Raw genomic sequence first — 13414 nt, 5'->3', positions numbered from 1 at the left:
AAACACCCATTCTTCATCAAAATTCTCAGCAAGATGAGAATGAAATGAACCTTCCTCAATCTAGTCAAAGCCATCTATCACAAGCAATGGCAAATATTATCCTCAATGGAGAAAAACTAAAAGCCTTTCCTCTAAATTCTGGTACAAGACAAGGCTGTCCGCTCTCACCACTCCTCTTCAACATAGTACTGGAAGTTCTTGCTATAGCGATCAGGCTAGAAAAAGATATCAAGGGAATCCAGATAGGAAAGGAAGAAGTCAAGCTCTCATTGTTTGCAGACAACATGATACTCTACTTGGAAAACCCTATGAACTCTATCAAAAAGCTTTCTAGAAAGAATAGATTCATATAGGAAGGTGGCAGGCTACAAAATTAACATACAGAAATCAATGGCCTTTTTATACACCAATAATGATAGAAAGAGAAGGAAGTCAAGAAGGCAATCCCATTTACATTAGTGCCACACAAACTCAAATATCTTGGAGTCAACTTGACCAAAGACATGAAGGAACTATACAAAGAAAACTATAAAGCCCTGCTCCAAGAAATAAGAGAGGACACACAGAAATGGAAACACATACCCTGCTTATGGATTGGCAGGATTAACATAATTAAAATGACAATACTCCCCAAAGCATTTTACAGATTTAATGTGATCCCGTTAAAAATACCATGACATTCTTCAAAGATGTGGATCAAACACTTCTGAAGTTCTGCAACAATAAACACCCTCAAATAACTAGAGCACTCCTAGGGAAAAGGAAAATGGGAGGCATTACTTTCCTGTACTACAAAGCAATAGTTATCAAAACAGCATGGTATTGGAATAAAGACAGACCCTCAGATCAGTGGAATAGGCTTGAGTTCTCAGACATTGTTACCCAGACATACAATTACCTAATTTTTGACAAAGGAGCAAGAAATCCTAAGTGGAGCAGGAAAAACTTCTTCAATAAGTGGTGCTGGCAGAACTGGTTAGCCACTTGCAAAAAAATGAACATAGACCCCCAGTTAAAATCATGTCCGAAGGTAAAATCCATATGGATTAAAGACCTTGATATCAGACCTGATACCATATGGTATATAGAACAACACGTCAGTAAAACACTCCATGACATTTAGACTAAAGGCATCTTCAAGGAGGAAACTGCACTTTCCAAACAAGTGGAAGCAGATATCAACAGATGGGAATACATTAAGCTGAGAAGCTTCTGCACCTTAAAGAAAATAGTGCCCAGGATACAAGAGTCACCTACTGAGTGGGAGAAACTATTCACCCAACACCCATCATATAAGGGCTAATATCCAAAATATACAGGGTACTGACAGAAATTTACAAGAAAAAACATCTAATCCCATCAAAAAATGGGGAGAAAAAATGAACAGACACTTTGATAAAAAAAGAAATACAAATGTCCAAAAGGCACATGAAAAAATGCTCCTCATTACTAATCATCAGGGAGATGCAAATCAAAACAACGATGAGATACCATCTCACACTACATCACAAAGAATGAGAACAATCAGTGCTGGAGGGATGTGGAGAGAAAGGAACTCTTATCCACTGCTGGTAGGAATGTCGTGTAGTCCAACCTTTATGGAAAGCAATATGGAGATTCCTCCAAAATCTGGAAATTGAGCTCCCATTCAACCCAGCTATTCCACTCTTAGGGATATACCCTAAGAACACAAGAATACAATACCAAAACCCCTTCCTCACACCTATATTTATTGCAACACTATTCACAATAGTAAGGCTCTGGAAACAACCAAGATACCCTTCAACCTATGAATGGCTAAAGAAACTGTGGTACATGTACACAATGGAATATTATGCAGCTGCCAGGAGAGATGAACTCATGAAACTTTTCTATACATGGATGTACATGGAATCTATCATGCTGAGTGAAATAAGTCAGAGGGAGAGAAAGAGTAGCAGAATAGTCTCATCTATGGGTTTTTAAAAAAAATAAAAGTCATTTTTGCAACAATCCTCGGAGGCAAGAGAGGAGGGCTGGAACTTCCAGCTCACTTCATGAAGCTCACCAGAAAGAGTGGTGTGTGCAGTTATAGAAATAACTACACAGAGAACTACCATAATCATGTGAATGAATGAGGGAACTGGAAAGCCTCTCTGGAGTACAGGTGGGGGTGGGGTGGGATGGAGGGAGATTTGGGACATTGGTGGTGGGAATGTTGCACTGGTGAAGGGGGTGTTCTTTACATACTGAAACCTAATCACAATCATATATGTAATCAAGATGTTTAAATAAAGGGAAAAAATAGACCTTGATATCAGACCTGATACCATATGGTATATAGAGCAACATGTTGGTAAAACACTCCATGACATTGAGACTAAAGGCATCTTCAAGGAGGAAACTGCACTTTCCAAACAAGTGGAAGCAGAGATAACAGATGGGAGTACTTTAAGCTGAGACGCTTCTACACCACAAAAGAAACAGTGCCCAGAATACAAGAACCACCCACTGACTGGAAGAAACTATTCACCCAATACCCATCAGATAAGGGGCTAATCTCCAAAATATACTGGGCACTGACAGAACTTTACAAGAAAAAAACATCTAATCCTATCAATAAATGGGGAGAAGAAATGAACAGACACTTTGATAAAAGAGAAATACATATGGCCAACAGGCACATGAAAAAATGCTCCTCATCACTAATCATCAGGGAGATGCAAATCAAAACAATGATGAGATACCATCTCACACTACAGACATTGGCATACATCACAAAGAATGAGAACAATCAGTGCTGGAGGGATGTGGAGAGAAAGGAACTCTTATCTGCTGCTGGTGGAATGCCATCTAGTCCAACCTCTATGGAAAGTGATATGGAGATTCCTCAAACACTGGAAATTGAGCTCCCATTTGACCCAGCTATTCCACTCCTAGTGATATACCCTAGGAACACAAGAATACAATACAAAAATCCCTTACTCACACCATATTTATTGCAGCACTATTCACAATAGTCAGGCTCTGGAAACAACCAAGATGCCTTTCAATGGATGAATGGCTAAAGAAACTGTGGTACATATATACAATGAAATATTATGTAGCTGTCAGGAGTGATGAAGTCATGATATTTTCCTATACATGGATGTACATAGAATTTCTCACCCTGAGTGATGTAAGTCAGAGAGAGAGAGATAGACGCAGAATAGTCTCACTCATCTTTGGGTTTTAAGAAAAATAAAAGTCGTTTTTGCAACAATCCTCAGAGTCAATGAGAGGAGGGCTGGAACTTACAGTTTACTTCATGAAGCTCACCACAAAGAGTGGTAAGTGCAGTGATAGAAATAACTACACTGAGAACTACCATTACTATGTGAATGAATGAGGGAACTGGAAAGCCTGTCTAGAGTACAGGTGGGGGTGGGGTAGAATGGAGGGAGATTTGGGACATTGGTGGTGGGAATGTTGCACTGGTGAAGGGGGGTGTTCTTTACATGACTGAAACCTAATCACAATCATATTCAGAATCAAGATGTTTAAATAAAGATATTATTAAAAAAATTAAATAGAGACAAATCACACAAAAAAGAACACATTGACTTACTTTTCTCCAAATTATTGTTTTTAGGGAATTCCTACAGGTTCCTTATATTTTTAATAATGGTGCCACATGCACTTTAGATTTTCTAGCACCTTAATTTTTGTTTGTTTGGTTTTTGGGGAGTCACACCTGGTGGCGCTCAGGGTTACTCCTGGCTCTGCACTCAGAAATCACTCCTGGCAGACTTGGGGAACCATATGGGATGCCGGGAATGGAACCCAGGTCCATCCTGGGTTGGCCAGTGCAAGGCAAACGCCCTATCATTGTGCTATCTCTCAGGCCCCTCTAGCACCTTTTCTGCCAGCACAGTGTTTCTGCTTCACCTCCTTATCTCTAATCGTATAAGACAGAATGCTTTTAGATACTGAATGTCAGTATAAAGATCTGAGACTGTAGTCAGACATGAGAAGCTCTCTAGTCCCCTTTAGGCTACGCTTTTTCTGGACCATCTCTATGGGCAGTGCTTAGAGATCTTTTTAGAACAGTTATAAGCATCCTTATTTGTAGTGATCTGTTGTGCTGGATGCAAGAGTATTTATTTTAACTGGCTTTATTGTCCTAAATTTTTAGGACCTTGATTTCTGTATCTATAAAATGACATATTGAAACAAAAATATCTCAAACTTTATTTATATTGGATTTGCAAAGATTAAATTAAGATTAAAATACAGCAAAACCCAAAACAAAAAACAGCCTACAGAAATAATACAAAACCATTGTTAGATACTTATTTCCTTCTCCCTCAGTCCCTGTTTGTTATAAGGCTTGAAGGATTTAGTTATAGCTTTCCAGGATTCTATACCCTCCAGTAGAATTGGGAGGACCTTATTAGAGTATAATATGAAATTTACTATTGAAGCACCAGAAAGAAAGGGAGGGAGTCGAGAGAGACAGAGATCGACAGAGAAAAGGGAGTCAGAGAAAAAGAAACAGAGAAAGTGTCATCCTGAAAGTGATTTTCCACTTGGGACACAATGAGTTAGGGTGAAACAGCATTTAAAAATTCAGTCCTGGGGCTTGAGTGACAGCACAGTGGTAGGGCAGTTGCCTTGCATGCAGCTGACCCAGGACTGAGCTAGTTTCGATCCCCTTTGTCCCATATTGTCAAGAAATAGCCAGGAGCTATTTCTGATTGCATAGCCAGGAGTAACCCCTGAGTGTCACCAGATGTAGCCCAAAAACCAAAACCAAACCAAAAACAAAAAACTACAATTCTAAGTGAACCCTAAAAAATCCTAATAAAAAGCATTAACCAGGGATAGATCCAGGTGATCTTCATTATGTTTGTAGGGTTGGGTAGTTGCACATCAGCCCAAATGGACTTTTGAAGTTGTGAAGGCTTAAGATAGGGTCTTGAAGAATCCCAAAAGGTTATCACACAACTTTTAGAAGTAATGGTTAGTGATCAAAACAGGAAAACAATATTTCAAAAACTATCAGCAGGGAAGAGGAGTCAGTTCACTAAAATTTAGTTCAGGGACAAGATGTTGCATGAAGAGAATTTTTAAAAGTAGAGCAGGTTTTGCCAAAAGCAAACAGCTAAAGTCACAGAGGATTAATGAATGAACTAGAAGGCATTAGAAAGTTCTTAGCTTCTATTCCCGAGACTGGAATAGTGCATCTGAATAAGGCTTTAGAGAGATTCAGTCTTTAAAATAAAATCAGCAAATATTAGACCTGCTGTGATTGAGCAGCGCCATGACAGAGTTGAATCTCACATAGGGATTCTTTCCAGTTTTTCAGGGGAGGCAGGAAAAGCAACACTTTAGAGCACCATCTATGAGAAATGGAAGGTTTTCCAGGTTAGAAACTCTTTAGATGCTTGGTGAAGGATGTGTGAATCAAGAATTAAAAAGCATTTCAATAATGATAGCAGAATAACAAAGGGAGGGTGAGAAATAGAGACAAGACATAAGGACCTGTGAGTGGCCAAAGCATAGTTTATGAGAGCAGCCTAGGATAACAAAGGGACTGACTGAGCTCAGGAATTTGTCACTGACTCATCAACTATGGGCCACATGGAACCAAGATGATGAAAGAACAGACTTCAGGAGTCATGAGAAATTTGGGAGGTAAAAGATAGTAAAGATAAAGTCCTGAACAAGGGAAATTGAAGGTAAACGGCAATGCATCCACAGGTGCATGAATAGCCTCATGGCACAAACTTGATTTTTTTTTAAGTGATACTACTAAAAATGTCAACTGCCTTTTCCCACAAAGATGTCATTGCAGCCAGTTTAGGCTACAGGCTTACTGTGCAGGTGCTGAAAGAGAAGCCTGTGATCTACTACTTAGGAGAACAGCTACTACTTAAGGGCCTATTATATACCCTTTATAATACATATTTTACATATAAGAAAGTTGCTAAGTGAATTAAGCAATATAAGTTAAGTTCATACAACTAAGTAAGTAGAAGACCTAATTTTTAAATCTTGTCTTCTCTGACATAATTAATCATCTATGCTTATTTAATATAGAATATTTATGGATATTTTGATAAAGAAATTTACATTTAGTTTATTCTATTTTGAAGTCTTGGAAGCATAACAAAATTACCTCTAAATACCATAAATATGTGTTTTTGAACATATGCATATCCATATACTTATATTTAATTTCTATACCTATTTGTATATTTTCTGCAAACTGGGAATATTCTTATAATTTTTGTTTTATTCCTTATAGTCTAATGGTCCTTTGCTTACCTTGGTTGACCTTGTAGACCTGTGTATAGATATTTCAGGTTGTGTTTACTTGGAGGAAATGCACTTCATTCACAGGTATAAGTGACATTCCAGAAAATGTTCCTATGATTTTTGTACAGTAACTACTTGTAGTTTCTATGAAACATACAAATTGTTCTAACATTTCTGTTGACATAATGGCAATAGTTTATATAAAATTCTTATAAAGGCCTACTAGTCTCTAAAATTTATTTTTATTGTTAAATATATTGTATTTCTTAGGGATTGGGCAGTTAGGAATTGTGTCTGTGAAAGACTATACTAGTCAATCATGGATTGTGAAGATTGGGGACTTTGGATTGGTAAGTAACATCTATAAAAATAAATATTATAGAAAGAGAGGGGAAGGCCTGCTCCCTGTTCAGTGAATGGCTCCAGAAAGTTTGATGGATCTTCACCATTGAAGATCTTCACCATTGTATCTTCACCATTTAATCAAATGTATGGTGAGCTTAACAGGGCACACAGAAATGTGGGAAGAACCAGTCTATGTCAGAGGTGAAAGTGATTTAAAGAAGTTTTCTTACTTGCTTTTTATTTGTAGAACAGAAGAGCAGAGAGAATAAGTGATTTGCTTCTAGCTAATGTGAAATTTGGTGACCAATGTGAGGGCTATTCTCTTAGAGTCTCACAGTTTAAATCCCTCCCTTATTTTATTATCGTAGATGAATTCAGGACACTTTCTTCAAGCATTTTTTACTTTACTAAAATTTAGAGTAAAGGCTAATAGAATCGATGATTATGAATTAATATTCAAGTAAGTGTCAAGTGCCTACTGCTTGGGGTGGTTTATTCATTATGGGTAAACTTTAAATTGCAGCTTTTAAATATATTAGTACACAAGAGAGGGGAGGTTTGAACACCTAGTAGTTGAGTAGGAGTTCTCATTTTTGTTTGCAATTCTTAAGTATGTCATTATAGCTATTCTAAATGTGGAGATATATTTAATACTTTTAAAGTTAGACTGCCGAAATTGAGATCGATATAAAATTGGTTCTCAATGTTGCCATATTTTATTCATCTCTTAGTTTTCTAAATTTATTAGCATCCAAACTTTTGGAAAAATTGTGAAATGCTTTCTTACCTTTTCTTTAGTTAGTCTGCATTTTTATGCCCTGGAAACCTAGGGTAATGTAAGTCTGCTCTGCAATGAGAACCAGAAAGGAAGTACAAAATGTGCAGTTGCATGTTTTCTTATCCTCACAAACTCTTACTTTTGTCTTTGAAGTGATTGCTAGTTCATAGTTACTTGTTCTACTTTTTCTTGGGTCAACTTTCTTTTTAAAAAATGTTTAGGAGCCAGAGCACATGGGTAGGGCCATTTGCCTTGCATGTAGCAGACTTAGGTTTGATCTTTGGCACCCCATGTGGCTCTGAGCCTGCCAGGAGTGATTCCTGAGCATAGAGCCAGAAGTAAACCCTGAGCACTAGTAATGTGGCACAAAAAAAACAAAGGAAAAAATTGTAAAAATTGGGCACTAAGCCCTTTGTTGCTCTTGAGCAACAAGAAAGCCTTGGCTTTCTTCCTGTCTGCTCTCAGGAATTTTTCCTGACAGTAATAGGGAACCACATAGGATGTCAAAGATTGAACCTGGCTTGGTTGCATGCATGGCAAGCTCTCTACTTGCTGTGCTACTGTTTTTTTTAAGTCTCACATCTTTCTTTTAGTGGATCAAAATGCCAAACTCAAAATGTATCTCAGTATTGGGAAATTACTTTGTTGACAAATAAAAATAACCTTCTGTGAACCTGTTTATATCTGTAATGCTAAATGTTTATATCTGTAGTGCATATAGTTAAGGCAAATTCTTTAATATTTGTAAGGTCTTTTGTAATTTTTGATTTGGGAGCTTTTAACTCTTGGTCATCAGCCTTATCCAGCTCATTCCAACCTTGATATTTTAAACTATGTACAAACAGAAGAGAAACTGGAGCCTCCAAGAAATTGTCCTGAAGATCTGTAAGTTGATTATGTTGAGATAAGTAACTCAAAAGGAAGAAAGAAAAAAAAAAGAAAGAAAGAAATCAGATGCACATGAGATTACAATATATTGGGGTAAAATTTTTAAATAAAAATAAAATTTAATATGAGCTACATAAAATTTAGACTATTGTGGTACTTTACTTAAATATAGGATGTTTAGTGAAACAAAAATTCTTCATTTCAAAAAAATTTTCAAAGATATTATATATTCATTCTGCTTGTTAGGTGAGTAAATTAGTAATAGCTATTTTTGTATGTACATAATTGCTCATTTTATTTGAGATCTAATTTGATCTGAGTCTGTATATTAAAATTTTTATATTAAATAGGAATATATGGCTTGATAGATTGTCTTTGCTGTTAATCTGACATAGGGATTTAATACTACTAAAATTACACAAATGATCTATTTTGAACTTAAGACATAGTAAATAAATCTTAGTGACATTTTCAACTTGATTTTGGCCACTAATGAAAGCTTAATAAATTTTTCAAAGAGTAGGTGACTTTGATATGATTATAAAAGATAAGTACTTTGTTAGAAGTTCACCTTTTTTCTTATAACCATCTTCATTCAGCAGAAGCCTCAAGTTTTCACACTTTTCCTGAGTTGTTTTACCCATAAAATTTCTAAATAATTAACAATCATAAACTTCTCTATTATGTGCATAGTACCATTATAAGGATTGTTTGGAATACAGAGATCTTTAATAGGTTGACTCTGATGTGCACCACCAGTGGCTCCAGATAAGCATGGCTTAATTATCACAAATTGCAGCACTGGCATCAATGTTTTAAATCAGGACTCTGGCTCTTTAGTATCTTAGAATGTATTTTGAAAGAAAAGACATGCCCATGGAGCAGTTGGATTCCAAGCCAACACATAATAAAGTGCTAAACTGTGTGGTAGAGACAAGTGCAGAAGGAATTAGCAGTATGCGGATACACACCGTGGTTGCACTGCCTTGACTATGCTGTGTTATTTAGAGGAATATTCAGACTGGAGCCAAAAAGATGATTAAGAACTGGCACCTTGTTTGAATGTTCTACTGATGAATGTTTTTTGCATTATTTAAGTCTTCCAGTTAAAGGAAGATTTGAATCACTGTTTGTTTCTGATTTAGTTTTTACAGTCTTTGGAGTATTTATGTGATATATATTTGAGATATAGATGTATGTATAGATAATATATAATCCTTTGAGCTAGGAGTGAAAAAGTTATGTACACTAGGGATAAGAAATTACCTAAACTTTAAAAACCTTTGAGTTAAGGTTTGAGGAAAAAATTAACATGCCAAAAATAAGAAACTTATTTGTATTAAATAACAGATACCATTGTTTTACATTTTAGATATCTATAAGAAAATTTATCCATTATTTAAATTGTACAAAATATTCATTACACACTTAAAACTTTTTCTGGCATATTTTTCCTCCTAAAAAGTACTCCCTAACAATTATGTGTTTTGGAGTAGGAACTGAAAAAATAACCAATAAAATCTACATTTTTATTCATATGTTTATTTGTTTTATTTTGGGTGGATGGAAAAAGACATTGTTAATCATTCTATTGTAGAGCAGAAAAATGTAGGGATGCCAATATTTGTTCTATCCAAAAATGTATCTAGAAGAAGGGGAAGAAAAATTCTAGAAAAAGGCTAGAAAAGTATTCCTGATTATATGCAGGAAAAGATCATCTATATAGTTGGATCTTATAATATCTATATAGTTGATCATTTGGATGATATATTATTTTCCAAATTTCTTAATCTCTAGTTTCCTTAAAACCCAAGTTTTCCATGGGTTTATTTGAACATCAATAATAAAAAAGATAAACAATGCTAACCTGCAAGTGTTGCATTCTTTCTAAACCCCAAAAGGATTAATGGTCCATTGCCAATCAGGAAAACAAGCTGTGCTACGAAATGGAGCACTCAGTGATGCTATTCCATCTGGCCGTGGCCTTAAGTTGTCACAATAAAGATTAACTACTCTTCTTAGAGTACAGAGGAAACTTATTTTTATTTGAAGAAGTTTTCTGAGATCACAGGCCCAGCCTAGGGGGTTGAAAGTCTGTGCTGAGCTGTGCTGCACTCTCTATTCACTGCTTAAATACGAAGCACCTGCATGCACTCTAGGTCAGGTGAGCCTATAGATAACTCTGCTGTGCTCAGCTATTAATGGAATGTGGGAGTTCTGAGCATTCCTTCCCTTTTTTCCCTAACCTAGGAAGGACTGTGGAAAGCCCACTCCACAATATTCTCTTCAGCTTTTAGTTGGCACAACAATCACACCACTTCTGAGGAGAAATAGGATCAAAGGGCAATTTACGTTAAGTGAGTGCTTTTTGGATACTCTGATATATGTAACACTAGTGCAAATGGAATTCCTAGAAAGTATCTCCGATGTAGGAATCAAAAAATGGAAGAAAGTGGTGGTTCACCATCTGATTTTTACCCATTAAAATATGTGCACCTACCTAAAGACTACTAAGTAGTGGGTTAGATACAGAGGGGACCACATATTCTAGCCGCCCTGGGGTGAGGGAAAAGGAAAAGGGAGGTAGGATAGAAACGGAGGCGTAGGGATGACAATTTGGCGATGGGAATCCCCCCTGATTTTATGTAAATATGTACCTAAAATATTATTGTCAACAATATGTAAGCCATTATGATCAAAATAAAAATTTATATTAAAAAAAATATGTGCACCTAGATGCTTATTTGGTCCCTCCATTTTTGGGTATATAATAAATGAAGAAGTTCTTAAAATTTATACTTTGTGTACTTTGTTTAAATGCTTATGAAATCATTCCCTTTATGCAAAAAGGTACCAACGCAGAAAGTTTCTTGAAAGTTTGTTGTATTTTAATTGCTTTTTTAATTTAGAAATTTTCATACAGAGTGACTGACTAATAATGGACATGTTTAATGAATCTTATGCTATTTTGGAGGGATAAAATCATGGTAAAGAGGAGTAACAGGTTGGCATGTCTGGTTAGAGGAATTTGAATCTGAACATTTAACTAAATGAGGAATTTTATTTTATTTTAAAGTGAATTACTCGTTTATTTTAATGTAATATAGTTTTTAACTAAATGTTTTATTTTATTTTATTGATACCATTGTGATCTACATAGTTCTTCATAATTGACTTTCAGATATACAGTGAGTCAGGGCCATTCCCACCACCAATGTTGATCTTCCTCCACTAATGAACCCACAGTGCATCCTTTATCACCACCCTTTGCCCCTGACCTGCCAGTAAAACAGGCCATGAATGAGGAGTTTTAAATATAATGAATAAATATTTGCTTAGACTTAGAACAATGAGCTATGTAAATTCTAACATAAATGAAGAAACTATAAGCTTATTTTTACTAAGTATTTGTAACTATAATTTACGAGCACCTTAAACAGGATACTGAATTGAGACAACTGTTTATTTTTGAAGGAAAATGTCTATACCAAAGATTTGTATTATTATTATTATTATTGTTATTATTTGTACTGTTGTTATTAATATATCTGGCATAATGTTAGAATATTAAAAATTCTTCAGTTGATTCATTTTTCACTTAATGCTGTTTTGGAATATAAATTTACTCTTTTAAATGATTGCTCCTTTGTAGAGCTCCTCAGCAAATATATGGTGATTCATTCTCACTTGTCATTGGCAGGTGGGAAAGATGTTTTTATCCTACCAGGTCATATGTTTTGACCATTAGAAAATTAAAAATAATGCTTGCAATTCAATGTCAGTTCCATTGTTTTTGTTTGAGGCCACACTCTGGTGTTCAGAGAATATTCCCATGTGGACCCAGGGTTTCACATAAGAGTTGTATGCTTTGGATTTCACACCATCATCAGAATATCTGCTTAATTAAATTAAGGCTAAACTTTTGGAAGACAGTGTGAGTAGGAAAGGTATTTAATGACAACTGTAAGGATAGCGTCTCTTTTCTTCTTTGTACCTCCCATTTCTCCCCGCCTTTCTTCCTTCCTTTACCCTCCTTATTTTCCTTTGAAATAATCTTTATTATGTGTCTTAATTTTTTTTTTGAATTTTTTTTTTATTTTTGGCCACCTCTTACTGTGTTTAGGGGATACTCCTGGATCTGCACTCAGGAATTACTCCTGGCAGGCTCAGGGGATTATATGAAATGTTGTGGACTGAACTAGTTCAGCTTTGTGCAGTCAAGGGCCTTCCTTATCCACTGTACTATCACTCCAGTCCTTGTTTCTTAATATTCTTTATAAATTAAGAGAGACCAGACAAATAAAAAGGAAAAACATGTCATAATTGTACATGTTTTCCAGGATGTACAATTTTTATTATTTTTTAATATATTTCAATCCCAATTGCATAATTTAGAAGGAATATATTTTAATGGAAAATTTATTTTTCCTTTCACCTTAAATTAATTAGCAATATTATATTTTAATTACTGATATAATTGATCAAGTTCTATAATTAAATAAAAGTTATATTATTTTTAAAGGCTGATGTTTATTTTATTGAGTCTGATCTTTTTCATTGAGATCTTTTGGACTGCCAAAGACTATAAAACACATGTAAAATATTAGGTTCTCCGATACAGTTCAATTTTTTTTTCATTTTTTTTTGTTGAACAATGACTGGTGAAGCTTGTTCCTGGCTCTGCACTCAGTAGTCACTTCTGTCATGCTTAGGAGATCATATGTCATACCAAGTATAGAACCCAGGTCAACCACTTACAAGCAAGGGCCTTAGTCACTGTGCTATCTCTACAGTCTCTAGTTATGATACTTTTTAGAAACTGAGTCAAGTTCAGCACTCCTTAAAAGAATGTAAACTTTATATAAGATCTATTAAAAGTTATCTGAAAATTACTGGGAAATAGACCAATATAAACCAATATTGGGAAATAGGATATCTTTCCATAATTCTTTAACATTGATTTTAAGGGATTTTTGTTTGTTTGTTTTGGTTTTTGGGCCACACCCGGTGATGCTCAGGGGTTACTTCTGGCTATGTGCTTAAAAATCACTCCTGGCTTGGGGAACCATATGGGATGCAGGGGATCAAACCTAGATCTGCCCTGGGTCATACATGTGCAAGGCA

At 35.5% G+C, this 13414-nt stretch overlaps 1 protein-coding gene across 1 annotated transcript in view; it reads left to right on the top strand.

Moving 5' to 3' along the window:
• ROS1 (ROS proto-oncogene 1, receptor tyrosine kinase) overlaps positions 1-13414 on the top strand; it is a 116019-nt gene that overhangs the window by 80383 nt on the left and 22222 nt on the right. The window contains 5 exon segments of the mRNA XM_049772614.1: positions 6269-6363; positions 6550-6570; positions 6572-6768; positions 8152-8287; positions 10541-10647. Of these exon segments, the coding sequence (XP_049628571.1) occupies positions 6269-6363; positions 6550-6570; positions 6572-6768; positions 8152-8287; positions 10541-10647 (556 nt within the window).

Source organism: Suncus etruscus, chromosome 4, assembly GCF_024139225.1.
Source record: "Suncus etruscus isolate mSunEtr1 chromosome 4, mSunEtr1.pri.cur, whole genome shotgun sequence".
In the NCBI taxonomy this organism is placed as follows: domain Eukaryota; kingdom Metazoa; phylum Chordata; class Mammalia; order Eulipotyphla; family Soricidae; genus Suncus; species Suncus etruscus.
The sequence above is the reverse complement of the archived record's forward strand: the minus strand, read 5'-3'. Positions and strand labels throughout refer to the sequence as shown.